The sequence below is a fragment of the Oryx dammah genome, unplaced genomic scaffold (genome assembly GCF_014754425.2).
Source record: "Oryx dammah isolate SB20612 unplaced genomic scaffold, SCBI_Odam_1.1 HiC_scaffold_18, whole genome shotgun sequence".
Classification (NCBI taxonomy): domain Eukaryota; kingdom Metazoa; phylum Chordata; class Mammalia; order Artiodactyla; family Bovidae; genus Oryx; species Oryx dammah.
Window position 1 is genome coordinate 93,904,732 of NW_024070202.1, and position 21,335 is coordinate 93,926,066.

A 21,335-nucleotide genomic window follows, 5' to 3' on the forward strand; every position below is an offset into this window, starting at 1 on the left:
TCCCATGATTGGGTTATTCTAAAACAAATTAAAAAATCATATTCTTTCACCCATAAATTCAACATGTATTTTTAAAAGGTAGGTAGTCTTTTAACAAATATATACACACAATATTAAACAATACATTTCTCACCTATAAAAAATAATAATAATTTCCCAATATGACATCACCAGGTGGTCAATACTGAAATCAGATTAATTATATTCTTTGCAGTCAAAGTTGGAGAAGCTCCATACAGTCAGCAAAAACAAGACCAGGAGCTGACTGTGGCTCAGATCATGAACTCCTTATTGCCAAATTCAGACTTAAATTGAAGAAAGTAGGGAAAACCACTAGACCATTCAGGTATAACCTAAATCAAATCCCTTATGATTATACAGTGGAAGTGACAAACAGATTCAAAGGATTACATCTGATAGGCAAAGTGCCTGAAGAACTATGGGTGGAGGTTTGTAACATTGTACAGGAGGCGGTGATCAAGACAAGCCCCAAGAAAAAAGAAATGTAAAAAGGGGAAATGGTTGTCTGAGTAGGCCTTACAAAAAGCTGAGAAAAGAAGAGAAGCTAAAGGCAAAGGAAAAAAAGGAAAGATATGCCCATCTGAATGCAGAGTTCCAAAGAATGGCAAGGAGAGATAAGAAAGTCTTCCTCAGTGACCAATGCAAAGAAATAGAGGAAAGCAATAGACTGGGAAAGACTAGAGATCTCTTCAAGAAAATTAGAGATACCAAGAAAACATTTCATGTAAAGGGCTCAGTAAAGGAGAGAAATGGTAGGGACCTAAGAGAAGCAGAAGATATTAAGAAGAGGTGGCAAGAATACACAGAAGAACTATATGAAAAAGATCTTCATGACCCATATAATCATGATGGTGTGATCACTCACCTAGAGTCAGACATCCTGGAGTGTGAAGTCAAGTGGGCCTTAGGAAGCATCACTATGAACACAAAGCTAGTGGAGGTGATGGGATTCTAGCTGAGCTATTTCAAATCCTAAAAGATGATGCTGTGAAAGTGCTGCATTCAATATGCCAGCAAATTTGGAACTCAGCAGTGGTCACAGGACTGGAAAAGGTCAGTTTTCATTCCAATCCCAAAGAAAGACAATGCCAAAGAATGCTCAAACTACCACACAATTGCACTCATCTCATGCTAGTAAAGTAATGCTCAAAATTCTCCAGGCAAGGCTCCAACAGTACGTGAAATGAGAACTTGCAGATGTTCAAGATGGATTTAGAAAAGGCAGAGGAACCAGAGATCAAATTGCCAACATCCATTGGATCATAGAAAAAGCAAGAGAGTTCCAGAAAAACATCTACTTCTGCTTTATTGACTATGCCAAAGCCTTTGACTTGTGTGGATCCCAACAAACTGTGGAAAATTAAAGAGATGGGAATACCAGACCACCTTATCTGCCTCCTGAGAAATCTGTATGCAGGTCAAGAAGCAACAGAACCAGACATGGAACAACGGACTGGTTCCAAATTGGGAAAGGAGTACGTCAAGGCTGTATATTGTCACTCTGCTTATTTAACTTATATGCAGAGTACATCATGCGAAATGCTGGTCTGGATGAAGCACAAGCTAGAATCAAGATTGCCAAGAGAAATATCAATAACCTCAGATGTGGAAACAACATCACCCTTATGGCAGAAAGTGAAAAAGAACTAAAGAGCCTCTAGAAGAAAGTGAAAGAGGAGAGTGAAAAAGCTGGCTTAAAACTCAACATTCAGAAAACTAAGATCATGGCATCTGGTCCCATCACTTCATAGACAATAGATGGGGAAATAGTGACAGACTCTATTTTGGGAGGGCTCCAAAATCACTGCAGAGGGTGACTGCAGCCATTAAATTAAAAGACACTTGCTCCTTGGAAGAAAAGCTATGACTAAACTAGATAGCATATTAAGAAGCAGAGACATTATTTTGCTGACAAAGGTCTGTTTAGTCAAACCTATGGTTTTTCCAGTAGTCATGTATGGATGTGAGAACTGAACCATAAAGAAAGCTGAGTGCCAAAGAATTGATGCTTTTGAACTGTAGTGTTGGAGAAGACTCTTGAGAGTCCTTTGAACTGCAAGGAGACCCAACCAGTCCATCCTAAAGGAAATTAGTCCTGAATATTCATTGGAAGGACTGATGCTGAAGCTGAAATTCCAATACTTTGGCCACTCATCTGAAAGGACCCTGATGCTGGGAAAGATTGAAGGCAGGAGGAGAAGGGGATGACAGAGGATGAGATGGTTGGATGGCATCACTGATGCAATGGGCATGAGTTTGAGCAAGCTCTGGGAGTTGGTCATGGACAGGGAAGCCTGGCGTGCTGCAGTCCATGGGGTTGCATAGTGTCAGATATGACTGAGCAGCTGAACTGAACTGAATATGATCACTCATTGTTCAAGTTTCCCCAATTGTCTCATAATTTTTTTCTTTAAAAGATTTACTTATTTATTTTTGGCTGCGGTGGGTCTCTGTTGCTGTGTGTGGGCTTTCTCTAGTTGCAGCAGGCGGGGGCTACTCTTCGTCCTCGTGCACGTGCTTCTCACTGCAGTGGCTTCTCTTGCTGCAGAGTACACGCTCTAGTTGCAGCCCGTGGGCTCAGTAGTTGTGGCACTTGGGCTTAGTTGCCTTCAGGCATGTGGGATCTTCTTGGACTAAGGATCAAGCCAGCGTCCCTTGCATTGCAAGGTGGATTCTTAACCACTGGACCACCAAGGAAGTCCCTAAGATTGTTCAAAGAGTTGTCAGGTGGGAGATAAAGACCTTTTTTCCTTCTCTCGTTCCTTCTTCCTACTGCCTAGAACTTGGGATGTGACTTCTGGAGCTCCAGCAGCTATCTTGGACTATGAGGTGACATATGAAAAGTGGAAGCCAAAGTGAGGATGACAGAGAAGAGAGGAGGAACCCACTTCACTGTTATTCTTAGTCTTTATTATCGTGTAATTAACATTAGGTTCAGTTGTAAAACATAGAAACAAAACAAAAAATTTTAAAGCAATGGGTTAAATATGATAAAAATTACTTTTCTCTCTTATGTAACGTAAGTCTTGAGACAAGCAGTCCAGTGCTAACACAGTGGTTCCACAAGGTCCCAGAGTATTAGATATGGATGGCTGTGTAACTACTTATACCCCAAACTTAGAAGTTTAAAACTACAAACACTGCTTCTGTGTTTCAGTTTCTGAGGGTCAGGAACCTGGGATTATGAGGCCTGGGCTGCAGTCATTCCTAGCTTGACTGGGTCTGGAGGAGCCTCTGGTTTAGGGCTTCAATTCCCAGCCACGTGAGTCTCTCCATCGGGCAGCTCAAAACACCTGAGCGGACTCCCCGCTCCTCCAGAGCAAGAGGGCCAAGATGGAAAGACAGAGCAAGACAGGGCACTCAAGGTGGAGGCTGTGGTCTCCCACTCAGTCTCGGAAGTAACAGCCTCAAGCCTGTCTTACCCTCCAGCTCCACCTGCCCCTGCAGCCTGCCTCACTGCCCCTCCTTGCCCAGTCCTCTTGCTGCTGGGAATTCTTCAGGCCCCTGTCCACTGTTCTCTGTCTCCTCTGTACTTTTGTTTTGTGCCTCTGATGGCTGACTTGGCCCCAAGCCACCATTCAGTCTCCTTTCTCTCCATACCACAAGGCCAGTCAGAGCTCTGAGACACCTCTATCCTCCCCCATATCTATTCCCATCTCCTTAGACACCCCTGGTCACTCCTTACCTGGGCCGCCCTGGGCCTTTCTCTCTTTATACAATCCCTCCCCATCCAGCCAGGCTGGATCAAATCCTCTCTTCCAGGAAGTCCCCTCTTTGTGGTTTGTGGTTCTTTGGAGAGCTTTATTCCTCCCTGCCCCAAAGGCCAGCTGGGGAGGCCGGGAGCAGCAGAGGGTTTGGAGAGTGGCTGGCACGGTGGTAGAGTACGTACCTGGCCTTTGGCCCTGCTGTGCTGAATTCCCAGGCTCCTCGGGGGGCTCTTTCCCTAAAGGGACCCGTTTGAAGAGGTTTATATCCCCACCTCTGGGCCCCCACCCACAGCACAGGGTCCTGACTTCCGCCGGGGCTTTTCTGTTTTCAGCGGGTGATGCAGAGAGGAGAGATGGTTAGATTCAGGTCGCGTGGCCGGGCCTTTTGTTAGGGTGGACTTGTTCTGGCCGGGTTGCTCTTGAGGCCGGTTCTCCAAAGTCCCTCAGCTCCTTTCATATCCCAAGCCTGGTCATACAGGTCCCCCCACCCGCCCCCGCCCCCAGACAGAGAATTCTGGGGCCCTGCCTTGACCTTCCAACAAGCCGCTGCTTACTTAAGCAGTCTCATCTGTCGCTGGCCACCAGGAGCCACGGCTAAGGCGACAGTCAGGCTGCGAGGCTCTGGCTCCTACTGAGATGGGCAGGGACGGTCCAGGCCAGGGAAGGGGAGCCGGGGGGCGGCCTCTGTGGCACCAACGGGGGACACCGGGGGGTGGGGAGGGCCATATTCCAGGCTCATATTTGGTGACCTCACTGCTTTTCTTCCTGGCAATCGCAGGGCACCGCGGGTCTCCCGGTGGCACCGCGGGTCTCCTGGTCCCACCCCGGGCGGCTGGGCGGGCACAGGGTCTGAAGGGCGGGTCCGTCCGGAGCCGAGGCCGCAGCGCAAGGCTCGCGCGCCCTCTAGTGCCGGAGGCGGGGCCCGCTAAAATGGCCAGGGGTGGGCCGCGCCCCTCCGCGCCGGCCTCGGACCCCCGCCCCCAGCGGCCCGCGGCAGAGTGCCCAGACTCCAGGAGGAGGGAGGAACCACTTCCGTCCCCGCAGGGGACACCCGCGAGCCCCCGGAGTGACTGTAGCTTGGGGTGGCGGGCTCCAGCCAGCAGCGCGTGGCCGCGGGCCCGACTTCGACCCCGGCCGCTGCTATGATTCGCCCACGATCCCGCTGCGGGGTCCGCACCATCCGGGGCTGGGTTCTGCGCCCCGTGAAGTCTCTCTTGTGATTTGTTCTCTTGTCCTAAAAATTCCTGCTCCATCCCGAGCCGTCCAGGGCTGCGCGGTCCAGTGGGCGCCAACCAGCCACCTGTGGCTCTTGAGCCTGTGCTAGATGGTGACTGAGAAACGGAATTTTTCATCTTATTTGATTGTAATTAACTATTTCAAAACCGGCAGGGTACATTTTTCTGTAACCCAGGCAGGACTCTTTTTTTAATGTTGCAAATGTAAGCGTCCAGATTGAGATGTGCTGTGTAAAACACCCACTGTATTTCAAAGAGCATCGTAATAAGAATGCAAAATATCTCATGTATTTTTAAATAGTCATTACACACTGAAATAATATTTTGGATATATCGAGTTAAATAAAACATTACTTTTTTTTTTTTAAGAAATGTGGCTACTAGAAAATTTTAAATTATTGACGTAGATGGTATTCTATTTTTATATTTCTGCTCTAGGTTTCAATCTGAGTTTCCTGACTCCACTGCAGGGCCCAGAGGTTGGGGACACTGTTATCAGTGGAAATGGGGATGTATGTGGGGAAAGGCCCTGATCCTCACGGATCAAGCTCACGGGGTCTCTGGACAGGTCAGCTAGCCTCACCAGGTTAACCAGGAGGCATCCTGAAGGAGCCCCAGGTGGCAGGATGAGGCTCACAGAGACCCAGGTGCCCACAGACCCAGTCGAGCACAGAAAGAACACTTACTTGTCTATGACCTGAAGGTGTAGGTCCAGCATGGGTCATGCCACACACTGTGTGCCCAGGTCTCTTGGCACCTCACAAGGAGTTAGTGCAAAGTGGGGCCAAGGCCTGGGTTACTTTCTGAGGGGCTTCTAGGGCCAGTGTGAGTGAGGATGGCATGCGGAAGCCCCCAGGGGTCATGGCTCATGGTGGTTCTCTCTGCAAGAGAGCCCTGTGGAAGACCTTCATGGGTCTCTGGAATGTCCTTTTGTTAGCAGCACAGAATTCTTTGGAGGAAATCTGTAGAAGCACATCTTTCAAAAGCTTAGCTTTACTTTAATGTACACTTTTACATGCGCATTCGCAGGCACCTGACCCACTGTTTACAGAGCTGGTGAGAACTGAACTTGTCCTGAAGCTTCTCAAAGTGAGCTGCTTGCTCAGCGCTGGCTGACCTGGGTGATAGGAATCGAGGGAAGGGGAGCTGAGTGAGATAGGAAGGCCAGAACCCACCAGCAGTCCAGCCACCCCTTCCCAGGTTAATCATCAATGATGGGGCGGCCAGAAGGGCCGATTTTTTTCTTTTAGGGAGGTCAAGTCTGTTCCTGCCACCCTAGTCATTTGACACTAGAAGCCAAGTTTGAGCCCCAAAGTGCTCTGAGGAGCCCAGGTTCACAGAAGGGCCCCGGCCCTTTTGAAAAATAAACATCCTTCATTATATGGGTCTACACACACACCCCACACACAAAGTGAGAGGCGACATGCTCTGGCTCCTTTTACCTTCTAACAAATCCCTAGTATGTATAACTGCAGTTCTACGCAGTTCTGAGTGCACAAACCCTATAAAGTGAGGCACTGGGGGGCAGGCTTGGCCCCAGGTAGACTGTCCCAGGCTCACTGGGGTGTCTGAATCCCTGAGAAGCCTGCGAGCTCCCCCTAAACGAGGCTGCTTGGTCTGTCAAGTGGCTCCCGGGACAGCAGGACCTTGCAGACCCAAGGACTGTGGAAGCCAAATGCCCTTTGCCGTGGCACAAGGAGGGAGCAGAAGACACCAGGATCCAGTGTCTCAGAAATCTATTCCATGAGGCAGAGCAGCCTACGGAGATAAGAGTTTAAAGTAAGCATAAGGGGCTCTGAGCCCATAACTTTCTGTTCCAGGACAATATACTGCAGAAACCCCGCATTTCCTTCTCGGGAAAGGGGCAGTGCCTCGGGCAGGCAGCAAGAGCCCCCTGCCACTCAGGAAGCATCTGGACGGAGGCTGAGAGGTAAGTGATGCTGGGTGAGATTATGGTGGGCGAGGGACCCTAGCACTGGACGCACTGAGACTCCTCGTGGGGTTTTTTACAGCAGCTGCCTTGTGTGGTTATCAACAGGATGCTGGTTCACATGACCCTTAATTCTTTCAGCTCGAAAATGGGTGCTCTAAACTCCTGAAGGTCTTTAGGTCCAAAACCTCTAACCTCTGGTCTTGAAACCTTGGTGTTTTCTCAGGCTGATACATCTTCTTCTCTCAGGATACTAAGATATATCATTTCAGAGCCCAGATGGAGTTCTGAGTCATAAATTGTCAGTCAAAGCCTATTAGTTTAGGGACTCGATGTTACAGATGAACCTGAGGTCCACGGAGCTCAAGGCCACACAGCTGGTTTCAACTGACGAGATGGGACCAGGACCCACAGTGCTGGTCCAGTTCTTCAGTCCCCTACTACCCTGGCTGAGAAGTTAGCGAGCTGTCAGAGCCTGCTGTCGACTGTTTTGACTCTGAGCACTGTGGGCCGCCAGGGGAGCTGGAGATGCTTGCTGGCACCAGAGCAGGGTTCCTAGGTGATCCTGCCCTCCTCTCTGGTAGATAAAAAGCTGTGCCTACGGTCGAATGCACTGGGATGCAGTGAGGAAAAAAAGAAGTGTGGGGGAGATGAGTAAGGAGAAAACAGCAAGAGTTGGGGGGATGAGGGCATGTCACCAAAGGAAAGCTCTTCCCTTTGTCTGAAGGGTCTTCGAACTAATGAGGAAACATCGCCACCTGCTGGCCGATGTGGACAAATGCTTTAGGAAAAGAGTTGAAATGTGCTAATCCAGTGATCAGCTTCCCACCCAACAGCCACTGCTTCCTCCCTTCCTTGTTGAGGCAGATGAGCCCTGGCAGGAAGCTGTACTGCCTGTAAGCCCCAGGCCAAGGGGGTGCCTTTTGCTCAGCATTAGTTAACAGGGTCTAGAGGTTTGGGTTGAAGATCAACACAGGAGCCACGCCTGCTGAATCACATGGGGTTAGGCCGGGTCCTCCAGCCTACAAAACAGATGGTTTTTCAAGTCGTTAGTAGAGAAACTGCAAAGACAGCCCTGTTTATAGCCGGCAGTCACCTGCCACTCCAGGCGTAGAGACAGAGCTCTGTAGGCATTTTCTACTGCCTACGCATGACCCTCCCTTCCCAAACTAACCCAGTCATCTGCCTTGTAAGAAATTCTCAGTTTAAAAAAAAAAAAAAAGGTCAATGTCTGCTGCTCAAAGGAGCCAGATGAACAGGGCAAGTGTTTTTTTTTAAAAAAATTGGGATCAGTAATTACAGGGGCTACTATCTTATTGATCAAGCTCCAGCCATTTGCCAAGGTATATACACATTTTATTTAAAAAAAGTTTACAGTTTTCATTATACACAACTATTAAGAGGTTATAGTCAGGAGAGGCATTTGTCCTGTTGACAGAAGTGCCCACTAGATCATCACAATGCAAGGAGAAAGGTGGAAGGGAGGACCGGGGGCAAGGGAAAAATAAGTGATAAAAAGCTTAGATTTCAATTAAGGGCTGGTAAATCCCTTTTATCTCTTCAAGTATCACACAATATGTACCAAATACAATCAGTAAATAACGGCCATTTCTTCCCAAGCCCACAGCCAAGACGATTATTTGCTGACTTGAGAGAGTCCTGGCCCTTCCTCAGGTGAGTGGAGAAGCTGCACCCCTTCCCCGATGGGCCTCCACTCCATCCAGTCCCTAATGGAATCTCCAAGGTGTTCAGTGGCCAGAGAAAATATGAACATGGATTCAGAAGTCCAAAGAAACGCAGGTCTGCGTCCAATCAGAAATGACTTGATTTCAGTCGGTAAGGCCGTGAACCCAGGCAGGAAGTTATGAGATGAATAAAACTCCTACTAACTTTTGTTAATGGCTTTCACTTTTCTGATTGAGTCCCTGGAACACAGAAGGGTCACATGCCATTTAAAAATCCAACACTAGTTCCCAGAAAGTTGGTGTCTAACACCTTCCCCATGGAGGCTAGCAGAGGATGTCTTTCATGATTCTCAGCCATCCCAACAGGATGCCTAATAAAAAGCAAGTGTCAGGTCAAGGCCAACTAGGGCTTCTCGGAGCCTTGTGAGGGGGAAAGAAAGATTCCTTCAGAGGGAGACACTCTTCTGGAGCTTAGATCAGCCTGTTGGCAATTAGAACCGCTTTTGGAGTGGAAGAAAAATGTTAGGTACTGGAGAGATATATGGCAACTTCTGATAATTATCTCACTAATATGAAACGCTGGTAACCTCCATAGTAACCTCAAGGAGGGTGATACAATTGAAGACAAAAACGCATAAATGCCAGTGTCTAGGTTGGCTACCATAAAAAGCAACCCATGAGGCCCCGGTGCTGGGGAGGTTGGAGGCCAGTGGGCCGTGGTGCAGCCATCTCGTTTGTTGTGTTTGGTGAGAGATGGAGCTCGGTCATTTGAACAGGGGCAAAGAATGCTTTGTGCTGATAAACCACAAGGTAGGATTTCAAAAGTGAGGGGTACTAAAGCAGGGAAGGGAGACTGCCGGAAGCAGCTCTGATCTACCACTACCACCTTTAAAAATACGCAGCCTTTCTGAGGGGCTCTGGATGCTTCTTAAGAGTGTTGTGATGGGACAACGTGGAAAATAGCTTTTGGTGTCATACCACCCTTTGCTCCAGACTCACTCAACCATCTGTTATTGGGGGCCTAGAGTCCTCAGAATCACAGCGTGGCCCTCTTCCAGCTTCCTCTCCTACCTCTCTCAGGCACAGAGAAGGGACAAAAGTTAGTGTAAAAAGGGAGTCTGTTCAGCTTACCAAAAAGCAGTTTCCCCATGGAAAGGAAAAGCTCCACACAGAGCCTAGCACATGCACAGGACCAAGGTTAGTGCCCAGAAAGCACAGGCTTGAACAGAACGTGTGTGGGGGGGTGGGTTCCACGTGATGCGGGCAGCTATTCCAGGAGCTTCTAGTGCTCACAGAGAAGCCTAAAGGCACCGTCACCACAGACTTGGGTGGGCGCGCACACACACGTGCACACACACACTGCAGCCACACTCGTATCAGCTTCTGAACCCCGGCAACCGCCCCCAACGAATCTCCAACTGGGAAATTCTGCACCACCAGACTCCTAGCGCCGGTGCTCACGAGTGCAGGCGAGCTGGTGTCTTTCTGTTGGATCAACATGCATTTAAGCTGGGGAGTAGAGCTGTGGCACTGCTCACGAACCTTCCCTAAACTTGCTTCTACTAGTTTTCTTTGTTTGTTTTCTGACAAGATTAAAAGCAATTTTTATCTGGACATTATTTTTTTTTTGAAAGGTAATTAGAACACTATTATTTATACAATATTGAAAAAATACAATTTTTTATTGTTTGAACTCAAATCACCACCCAGCACTTTAAGCCTACCCTAAGTCGCACCTACAGATTACGGTTTTAGCACAAGCAAACTGCTAATTCAGCAGGTAAGCAAGTTAAGACAGTGCCAGCAGAGACCCTCCCTCCCCCAAGTAATGAGAAGACAACGTGCTAGATAAGAGTTAAAGTACACCATTACATGTTAAATAGTTCATACTACCCTTCCAACAAGCTACAAATGCTAGAGAGAGAACTCAGTACATGAACTAACCACAGCCCTACTTAACTGCACTTTTTTTTTTAAAAAGAAAACCTTTTGCTTCATGCCCGTAATTAACATAAGTAAATTATTTGCTTTTTATTTAGGAAAATAATCATGCTAAAAGCAGGTTGTACTTTATATAGATTTTCAAAGAAAAGATTGATTGTGCTTTCTGAATAAAAAAGATAGGGTATCTTCCAACCTCAATGACTCATATCTTATGGAATATAGCACTTCTAAACTAAAAACACACATCAAAAAGAAAGATTAAATTCTCCCAGTAGGACATTCAAAAGTCATCTTTAGAAGATTTTAGGATTGGCTAATTCTGCTATTGTCCTATTGGTTGTGGCAAAAAACAAAACTCCACAGAACTACTGTCTGAAGTTCTCCAAATTCAGCAGGCAACACTCAGATCTGAAAGAAACTCTGCCAGCAACCTGGACACATGGTTAGCTGAGTAAACATTTGATTAGCAGGCATTGAAACTGTCTGATTTCCTTTTAACATATACAGGAGAGAAAATTCTCTTCCTTCAAAACCTGTTCTACATCGTATTTCTGAATCCTTTCCTCCTATTCAGTCTCACTCAGGAAAAAAAAAAAAAAGCTGTTTTTCCCATGGAGAGTCACTTTGGGTACAAGAACCTTTATTTGTTCCAATTATTACTCATTATAAATTTAGAATGTGTGTTGGGTCTACAATACCCATTTCCCATTTCCACAGGCAGATGATGACCAGGCTGCTGTCAAGAACGCCAGCAGAAGGGAACACACGATCAAAACGTGAGTGAGAGGACCCAGGAGGCACAGCCGCCAGCAGGGTCTTCTTCCCGAGTCTAACGGTCCGCTGAGCGGCTGTCCAAGGGGGAGGCCATCTCTTGGAAGGTGAAGATTAAATGTGCAACCTAAGCACGATATACACACACACGCACACACACCAAAATTAAAAAAAAAAAACCCACCACCATCAACCCGAAACCTTGAAACAAAAACCCCCACGAGCACCCTCAAAGTTAAAGCTCTTAGTCCAGGGCAGCGGTCTCACAGTGGCCAACAGCACGATGAGGGCGGACTCTGCCGCGTGAGAGCAAACTTCTTCCCAGTCACTTTTCTCCTCCTGTCCTGTCCTCTCAAAAAATGGTCTGGAATATAAGTTCTAACCCCAAGAAAAAAGAATCAGATTCAGCAAAACCATTTCCAAAAGGTTCTCCAAAGCAAAAAAAAAAAAAAAAAAAAACAAAACACTTGTGGCTGCAGGGCCTGGTAGCAAGAAGGGCAGAAATCTACATATAAAAATGTACTTAAAATCCAAGTCGAAAAAAATCGTTTTAAGTTTCAATACTCCAATGAGCTCCCTGTTTTATATTGTTACTCCACAGAAGTGGGGCCACCTGGGGTGCACAGGAAGGAGCAGCTCTGATCCTGATGTGGCTGGCTCTAAACGCTCCCACAGCAGGCCTTTTCCTCCCCAATTTTTTCCTTTCCGTTTTGAAAAAGCACTATTCTATCTTCACGTCCAAGAGCTGGTTGGTTTTGGTTTGTTTCTTTGGAACCATCAATAAAAGAAGCGACTTTTCCCTGTTATTTTGACTCAGGCCTATCTATCAGAGCGGCTATTCCTTTTGACAGTTCAGTAGCACACAGGCTGACTTGGCCAAATGGACTTATCAATGCATGCATTCGGACCGCATATTGCTACCAAAATGGAATGTGGGAATATGCTATGCACCTCAGGTTGAGAAATGACCAAGAAATCAAGATCTAAAGGGTGATATATAATATATATATATCAATGCTATTATTCATAAAAACCTTGTTTAGTAATAAAAAAAATTGCTTTGTTTAAATATGAATATTATAGTCTGCTTCTCATGGTTAGGAAATAATAGTCTTTCTGAAAAGCAGGTGCTTTTTCTACTACAACTCCATATCCTGGGCCTCGTCTTCTGAAAAGTCAGACATAGAACTCTCCGACGAGCTGTCTCCAGTGCCCTCTTCCTGCTCTTTCAGTGCCTCCTCCGTTGCATATTTCTGGATGTACTCTGCAGGGGGGTGGGGAAGAGAAAACACAGTAAGCGGCAGGCATGTGCTTCAGTGGCCCCCAAAGCTGCCAAGTCCAAGGGAGCTTCACGCTCTCCCCGCGCTGCAGGGGTGGGGGACAGACTGACAGACGACAGTTATTCTAGTCACTAGACTATAAGCAAAGGGGCAAGTTGCACAGGGAGATGTCTTTGGATGTTATGCATTTTGCCCCCTTGGTAAGAGAGGCAGAGCTGAACACTTGATTGGCAGGGGAACAGACACTGCACCACCATCCTCAAGTCTCCCGGGGGCATGTATGAGATAGCTGACCACCCCTGGCATCGGCAGCAAGGCTCAGGACAGCTGGCACACATCTGGGCCCCTGTCCTCCAGCCAAGGTGCTCTCCCCCTCTCTCCCTGCTGTCTACTGATATGGCTGCACTCCTCCAAACTTGATGGACCAGGGAAACGCAAACTCCACACTTTCTTTTTACTTCCTATATTCATAAACTATTCACCGCTCTCCCCCTCCCCAGACAGAACAGGGCTAATTATGATTTCATAGTCATGTATAAGGAAATCTCCCATCATTTTTTAGGGTTACAGTTATGTAATTACAGTCAGCCCAAATCTATTATTTTAGAAGTAGGTTTTAGTCTAAACAGATCCTGCCTGTCAGGTTTTGAAGCAGTGGGTGAAAACAGTCTCTCGATCTGCTCAGGAATGAGCTGCTATCTGGGGACACAGAGAGCCTGAGTGTGACTTCACCACCTATTCATTTATTTACCTGAAGATTTACACTGTTGTAGCCTAGGCTGCATCTGCTGGTTCAAAAAATGTTAAGAACTGCTGAATAAACAAACTTTTCCTAAAAGCTCCAGGTGCCGACAGTTTTCAAGTAAACAGCCTACGCATAATATGAAAGGACAGGACAGACTCCCACCCAGAAAAACACATCCTTATGTCCGTATGCTGGTTGTTCCCCCTCTGGAGTAGTGGCGATGAGAAGAGAAGGTAAATGGGCCAAGTCTGAATGATTCGGTGCAGGGCCAGGGAAAAGTATTTTTTATATTTTCAAAGGATTGTTTTTAAAAAAAAGAAAAGAAAGAAGAGTATGTGACAGAGAGCATATGTGACCAAATCTGGGCCTTAACAGAAAAAGTCTGCAGGCTTCTGACTTATACTCCTGCAGACTCATTATCATGAAATTTCATGCTGAAAACAGGATTTCAAAAGCCCCTGGCTAGGTAGGAATCTGCCTTAATTCTTAGTGTGAGAGAAATGTTTACTGAAGTCTTGGAAATTTTATTTTTACTCTCTGATGGGCCGGCTACTTTGTTTCTTTGGGACACGCTGTAATTCCACACTATCAGTGCATTCAAGGAGACCATCCTATAGTAAGGGCTTACTGGGAGGCGGCTTTTCAGGAGACAGAGAAATGAAGAGCAAGGTCACGGATGAGCAGGTGACACACAAAAAAGCAGTTAGGGGGTTAAGTGCCAGGCAAAGGGATGCGGGAGGAAGGGACTGTGGTCCTGGAGAGCCAGGAAGGCAGTTCTGCCCTGAACCTTCAAGCAGCTCCTTGAAGCAGCACAGGAGATGCCACCCCAGGGGAAAGGCCTAGACAGCCCCGCCCCAAGCACTGGGGAGGAGGAAGTGGCTGGGATGTTGAGACACATTCAGATAGAATTACGTTTTTCTTTTAAAAAATCTGAAGCAAAAAAGCCAAAAGGTACAGGTTTGCTACAGTTGGATAGTGGGTACATAGTTAAGTTATTCTGCTTTTCTGCCTGGTTGAAAACGCTCCCTGACCAACTAAGGCAGCAGATACCGTTGGGTATCTCAAACTCTTTGGAAAGCTCCAGTGGCACCCGTCCTACAGACAGTTCAATATCTACAAGATAAAACAGCACCAACCAACTATGAATCATGCGCACGGTGAGAAAGGGTACACTTACCTACGCGGACACTGAATCAGTAAGGGGTGAATTAGCTTCCTAACGGGTAGGTGGAGTGGGGCAGTGAAGGGAGAGACCGAACCGAAGTCTGGGACAGGAAAAGTTCTCAGAAAGGCAAGGGGTAAAAATACCACAGCTGCAGGGAGGAAAATGGGTCTTGAGAAAAACCCAAATGAAGAAGAGAGGAGGTCACGGATTCAGCAGAAGAGGGGAAAAGAAGCTAGACTCCATGAGTTTCAGGGAAGGAACAGAGAAGTTTGAAAATTTAGGGAAATAAACAGCAGGACTCTAAAGGAGTCCACAGGAGCAGATGAAGGCTTTTGACATGGGGAGACCTCTGATAGTCTGGGATGGTGGGGAACCAGGAAGAGGAGGGGGAGGACTAACAATGCCAAGAGGAAAGGGATAAATGGAGAGTAAGACCATGTTGGTGGGGGACTGGGTCTGAGAAATAAGACAGGATCTCCTATTTCCTATAGGAGGAACCAGAAAAGATGGGGATATAAATATAAAGGTATATTCATATACATACATATATATATATATACCTTTAAATATATATATATGTATAAAGGTACAGCAGGAAGCTGGGGTGCACTCAGGTCTGCTAGTCATGATCTTCTCAGGTTACTAAGGAACACAAAGTGAAACTAATGTTTTGGATCTAGAGCCCCCTAAGCTGGAGCTCGCTGCTTGAAGATAAAAACGGAGGTTAGGCTCCTACAGCAGATATGTACTAAAACAGGAAAAGTGCTAAAAAGAGGCATAATGACTGTAGACACTAAGTGATTCTTATGTCAAAATAATACAGTCTCGTAACAGAATTTTATCTGGTTGAAAGGAAATACATGTTTTCTTGAAATATATGTTTCTTTGGCTATGTCAATATTCTGGCTACATAAATTAGATATTAATTGGCAAAGCACTTGAGACTTAGGTAAGGTAATTAGAGTAGATTTATTTGTATTTTATTTCAACACAAAGTACCAAATACCCTAAGAGACTAGGGTAGAATGAGAAAACAAAGGAAAAATACTGTTCAACAGACAGCCCCAGATGACCCCATCTGTCTCATACTTTGACATTTGAGAGCGAAGACCCATGCATTCTGGGCTCTCAAATTATTTCTACTGCCATCTCTTGCAAATGTACTTGGAGGGGCTGGCCACTTTGCAGAAGCTCCTATTCTGAGCAGCTCTGCAGATGAACAAGTCAAGCTAAAAACTGGGTAAAAACCAATGCCTGACGTTTGTTAAGAAGAGCCTGTTTTCATGGACTTTGAACGCCTCTCCTTTCTTGTCAACTTTATGTATCTAGACCTTCCACCATGACAGTTCTCAAACATCTACAGAGGTAAAAGAGGGTGATGACTGCCAGTAACCCTGTGTGTAGCTTTAGCGGCCCTTTCACAACCCCACTTTCATTTTAATGAGATTCGTGTCCCATTCGCACGTACGCCTAAGAACAGGAAAACGGGATTCTAAATCCTAAAGGGTGAGCTAACTAGTGCCACATATCTCAGCTTCAACAGCACATTTTCAAGCTTTAATAGAAAAATCCACAGCCCCAAAGCACTGGGACAAATACCTGCAGCACAAGAGAAAAGTACCTTAGATGTAAGCTTCCCCAAATGCAAGCAAGCCAATATGGGAACAAGAAAAGAGTTCTTGGGTAGTTGGGTAATTTTTAATCAACAGGTAAAATGATATAATTAAAAAAAAATCTAATGGTGAATTCAAAATAATTATTCCCCAACTCTCAAAGTTAACTGATGTCCTGAAAGGCCAAGATGATTTCATGTATTTAAAAAATGTGACATTATGCCTTTCAATTAATACTTTACCATCAAGTAAATTTTCTAAATTACAAGACAAGAGGAAGCAAGTGAAGGCAAAAGTTCTTTCTGATAGGGGGTCACAGGGATTTCTGGCAGGGTTACGTCTGCTTCTACCCAACTCACAAGTCTCCATTTCCTCATCCTTTGTTATTTTGCTTTCTCCTCTTTGTTGAAACCTTCAGCTTTCTAAAGGTGTCTCTGGCCCTTGAACCTATAGAGGCTAGCAAGCTCTGCTTCAGCCCAGAGCTGTCCCTTTTTAGGCCTGAGAAAAATTACGAGTAACTGAGAAGGGTTTTAAATGATAAACACCTAACAGACTTAAGTTCTTTTGTCTCCAGGCTAAGCCATTTGCCTTACCTTTAATTTTCTGCTTGTATTCTTCTGGTCGATGGAGGTACATAGCTGCAGCATCACCATTGAGAGGATCTATGGGGTTGGGATAGGCCAACAACTGGGGCAGGAAGGACTCAAATATATTGGTAAGATCTGAAAAACAAACAGAAGTATGTCACGTGCGTCAAGTGCGTCAAGTTCACCTAAAGTTCATTGACTTCAGTAGTCAAAGCTTCTCACCTTCCAACATATTTAACTACATGGGTATTTTTCCATAAAACTGTGGTCTATTACATGTGACATATATCACAGATCATTTCAACACCAATTTTAAAATTTAATTTTAATTTGAAGAAACAGATAAAGGTACACTTGATATTCTCTATGAAAGGCAACTGTCCCAATTCTAATTCACTCCACTCTGTAAACTGTGAATTCAGAAATACTACAAGGTTTATTAAAACTTGTGCCCCAACACTGTATAAGCACTCTACATTCTTACAAAGTGAGCAGTTAATTTCTTAGCATCGACATTTTCTATGATTTTGGAAATCCCCATTCTGAAAAGTATTCAAGCCCCAGGTCTCATGAGAACCAAATACAATTTTATGGGCCTTGACACTTAATTCAATTCTCCTAACTTCTAATGGAGGTAAATATAATCAGTTTTTCAATTATTCTGGGCAATGAGGGTAGGAACCTATATGGACCATTTAAAATCATAAACCATTGTAAAACAGATAAGTACCAACTTACTCCTTTTATTAATACTCATTTAAATAAACATTATTAACTCCCTCCTTGCCAGATTCAGCATAAGGTGCTGAGTGTACACAGATGACATCTACATACACAGAAAAAACAACAAAACCCTGCAGTTACCTAGCATTTTATGAAGGAAGTAGGCCTTGAAAACTTCTTAACACAGCCACATAACTTTAGAGATGCTCTAACTTCCATCCTATTTGCTGCTCAGTTAGCAGACAGTGAACTGTGGAACCTCAGTGCTTCCATCTCTTTGCCCACTCTAAGTTACTCACCATGTTTTATAAAAAAAACATTTCTGTTTCTGGAGGGAATGCTGAAGAATAGTAGCATAAGAACTACTTTTCAATTTATTCTGCTCTTTTCATGGATTTTGTTTTAGAGTGGGCACTTTCATGCAGTATTATAAGTGAATGTTTTGTCAAGCCACGTCACTTTAGTGATTCCCACCCAGCCAGGGGTGATTTTGCTTCCCTGTGGCCACTTTAGCAAGGTCTAGAGAAATCTTTGGTTGTCACAACTGTGTGGAGGAAGAAGTAGGGGAGGCTGGGGTGCCACTAGCATCTAGTGGACAGAGGCTGGGATGCTGCTGAAACATCTTACAATACAGTGCCCAGGCAGCCCTCCATGATAATTATCTGGGACCAAAATGTCCACAGTGAAACACGCTGGTCTAGATAAAAGGGGTCAGCAAACTTTCGTAAAGGGCCAGAGCAAACACTAATTTAGGCTTGGTGGGCCATATTTAGTCGGTCACAGCTACTCAACACTCAGCTCTGCCATGTAGCACAAAAGAAGCCATAGATAACTGATAAACAAATGGGTGTGGCTGTGTGCCAATAAACCTTGACATACAAAATCAGGCAGCCAAAGTTTGCTGACCTCTGCTCTAGAAAAATCCTACAAGAAGCAGACTGTCCTTGTCGCTATAAGGTTAAAAAGCTGAGCACTCAAAAAACTCTATGACATCATGGATGATCAGGAACGGCATTAAGTTAAGTGAAATAATTCAGACAAATACGGTATGATCTCACATGTGGAATCTTAAAAAAAAAAAAAGGAAGAAACAAATAGCAAACAGACTGGTGGCTGCCAGAGATAGTGGAGTTGAGGCAGGCAAAACGGCGAAGGATGTAAAAGGCATACATTTTCAGTGAATAAATAACTCCTGGGAATCTAATGTACAGCATGGTGACTACAGTTAATAACTGGACTGCATGTTTGAAAGTTGCTGAGAGAGGAGATCTTAGAAGTTCTCATCACAAGGAAAAAAAATGTTTTCATTTAGTATGTATGGTGGCAGACATTAACTAGGCTTAACGCAGTGATCATTTCTCAACATGTATAAAAACATTAAATCATGCTGTACATCTGAAATAATGTCATAGATCAATTATACTTCAATAAAACAAGAAGCAGAAAAACAAAACAAAGCCTATAACTGCTCTATTCAGCAGAACTTTCTGCGACGATGACAATGTTCTGGATCCACTACTAATATGGTGGCCACTAGAAACATGTGGCTACTGAGCACGTGGAATATAGCTGGTTTGACTGTGAGGACTTAGTTTTTCATTTTATTTAATTCTCCTTAATTTAAATAACATGTGGCTAGTAGATCCCATATTGGACAATTCAGGTCTGGAGAGTGATCTACGGAGAATCCCACAATGGCCAAGTGTGTTAGTCACACAGTCGTGTCCAACTCTTTGCGACCTCATGGACCGTGCCCACCAGGCTCCTCTGTCCATGGAATTCTCCAGGCAAGAATTCTGGAGTGGGTAGCCATTCATCCCCTTCTCCAGGGCATCTTCCCCACCCAGGGATTGAACTTGGGGTCTCCTGCACTGCAGGCAGATTCTTTACCATCTGAGCCACCAGGGAAACCCCTAGCACAGAACCACATTACAGTAAAATTCTCACATACCAGAAAACAAATGTGGTATGTTAATCAAAAAAAAAAACAAAAATGACCCTCCAAGATAGCCCCAACCGTCCAGCAGGACTTTTCACTGCTGTTTTATTTTTTTTTAAAGGAAGCAACATTAAACCAACTGATGGTACGAAATCATTGAAAACTATTTGTAAAGCTAAGGGACAGAGAAAAATGCTTATGTTCTAATACTGAATAGAGAAAGTCTGTAGAATATTATGTTCTCTAGAGTTATGATGATGTACACAGTATGATGCATAAGAATATTTTTAAAGTTATGTCAAATTACAACAGGCTTGTAATTTCTACTTTTCACACTTCAAATAACACTTTACCTTTTTTTTAACCTTTAAAAATAGCCATTTGCCTATAAATATGTACTTTCTACTTTAACATATGTTTGAAACATTTAATAAAACATGACAAGTCTGAAAAAATTTTTCCTCTCTTTATCTTTTAGTAGGTGGGTTATCAAGGAAATGGTAGAAAATGTTAAAAGGTAAGCAAATTAAGGGACTTTGTGGGTAGCTCAGCTGGTAAAGAATCCGCCTGCAATGCAGGAGACCCCGATTTGATTCTTGGAATGGGAAGATTCCCTGGAGAAGGGATAGGCTACCCACTCCAGTATTCATGGGCTTCCCTGGTGGCTCAGATGGTAAAGAATCTGCCTGCAATGTGGTGGGTTGGGAAGATCCCCTGGACTGGGCTTCCCAGGAGGCACTCATGATAAAGAACCCACCTGCCAATGCAGGTAGACATAAGAGATGAGAGTTTGATCCCTGGGTCAGGAAGATGCCCTGGAGGGAGGGCACCTACTCCATATTCTTGCCTGGAGAATCCCATTGACAAGAGGAGTCAGGCAGGCTGCAGCCCATAGGGTCGTACAGAGTCGGACACAACTGAAGTGACTTAGCACCAAGCAAATTGAGGAAAAAAACAAGGGGTGTGAACCCCGAGTTTTACAGCTTAAACAAGATCCCAGAACAGAGAAGAGTTACAATAACACTAATGATAGTAATGGTAATAGTACTGGCAGTAAGAGTTTACACTTAAACAGCCCTTACTACAAGCCAGGCCCTGTAAACACCTCACATACATACTCTTCATTACACTACAGCCAATGAGGTAGGCACCATTACCATCTCCATTTTACATATGGGGGAAATGAGGTAGAGAGAGGGTTAGGGGCCATGGGACTGGGTTTCAAACCTGGGCTTTTGCACTATGCCGCTTCTGTTAGTGGATTAAAGGACCACTGTTTTCAACCATGATGGCACAAGATCCCTACATCTCTGGATATCCCCCTCCCCGAAGGTTTTCCTTCTCGTATGTTCAAGGCCAACAGGATGGTCTCTAAGCAGAGAATGTTCAGGAGTTTCTTGGTTGAACTGTCAGATGTTTCTTCACGTAGCCCAGCCCCAGGAAGGAGCTAAGGCCATTCACAGATACACATGCATAGTAAACTGGGGCCTCTCCTGCCACATGAGCATTCCAGGCGCTGCCCCCAGAAGATTGACAGCTGAATGTTCCTATCAAATGGAAAAAAAAAAACAAAAACAAAACCTTGAAGATTTTACTCTTTGTAAGTTCAAAAGTGTTTCAGGACTTGAGAAATACTGCAGACACCAGGTCTCATAACTAGGTGTTTCATATGTTCCAGGAAAAGACTTTATACATTTCCCCACTACTTTTAAGTTTTTCAAGCTATCAATAGATGGCTTTGCCTATGTATTTGTTCCAAACAAATAAAAGAACCCTCAATTATTGCTTTTTCCCTCTTGTGTTCGTTGTCTTCCTCTATTAATATACTTTTGATCCATTTTACAGAGGTGCTAAGTCACGCCTCTAAAGACAGAACAGAAAAGAAAAGTATGCAGCCCAGTTTCGGGGAAGACGGCCGCTTCTAGAGGCCAAGATGCTGCGGCCACGGCCACTGCAAAGCAGCAAAGTGCTCCTGAGAGTGGCTGACAGA

At 44.9% G+C, this 21,335-nt stretch overlaps 1 protein-coding gene across 4 annotated transcripts in view; it reads right to left on the reverse strand.

Annotated features, from left to right (window-relative positions):
* Positions 1-8,232: 8,232 nt before the first annotated feature.
* UBE2H (ubiquitin conjugating enzyme E2 H) overlaps positions 8,233-21,335 on the reverse strand; it is a 100,034-nt gene continuing 86,931 nt past the window's right edge. For all 4 annotated transcript variants that reach the window (XM_040259622.1, XM_040259624.1, XM_040259623.1 and 1 more), the window contains 2 exons: positions 16,690-16,818; positions 8,233-12,557 (listed from right to left, as the gene is read on the reverse strand). In XM_040259622.1, the coding sequence (XP_040115556.1) occupies positions 12,433-12,557; positions 16,690-16,818 (254 nt within the window). In that variant the 3' untranslated portion in view covers positions 8,233-12,432. The remainder of the gene's footprint in view (positions 12,558-16,689; positions 16,819-21,335) is intronic.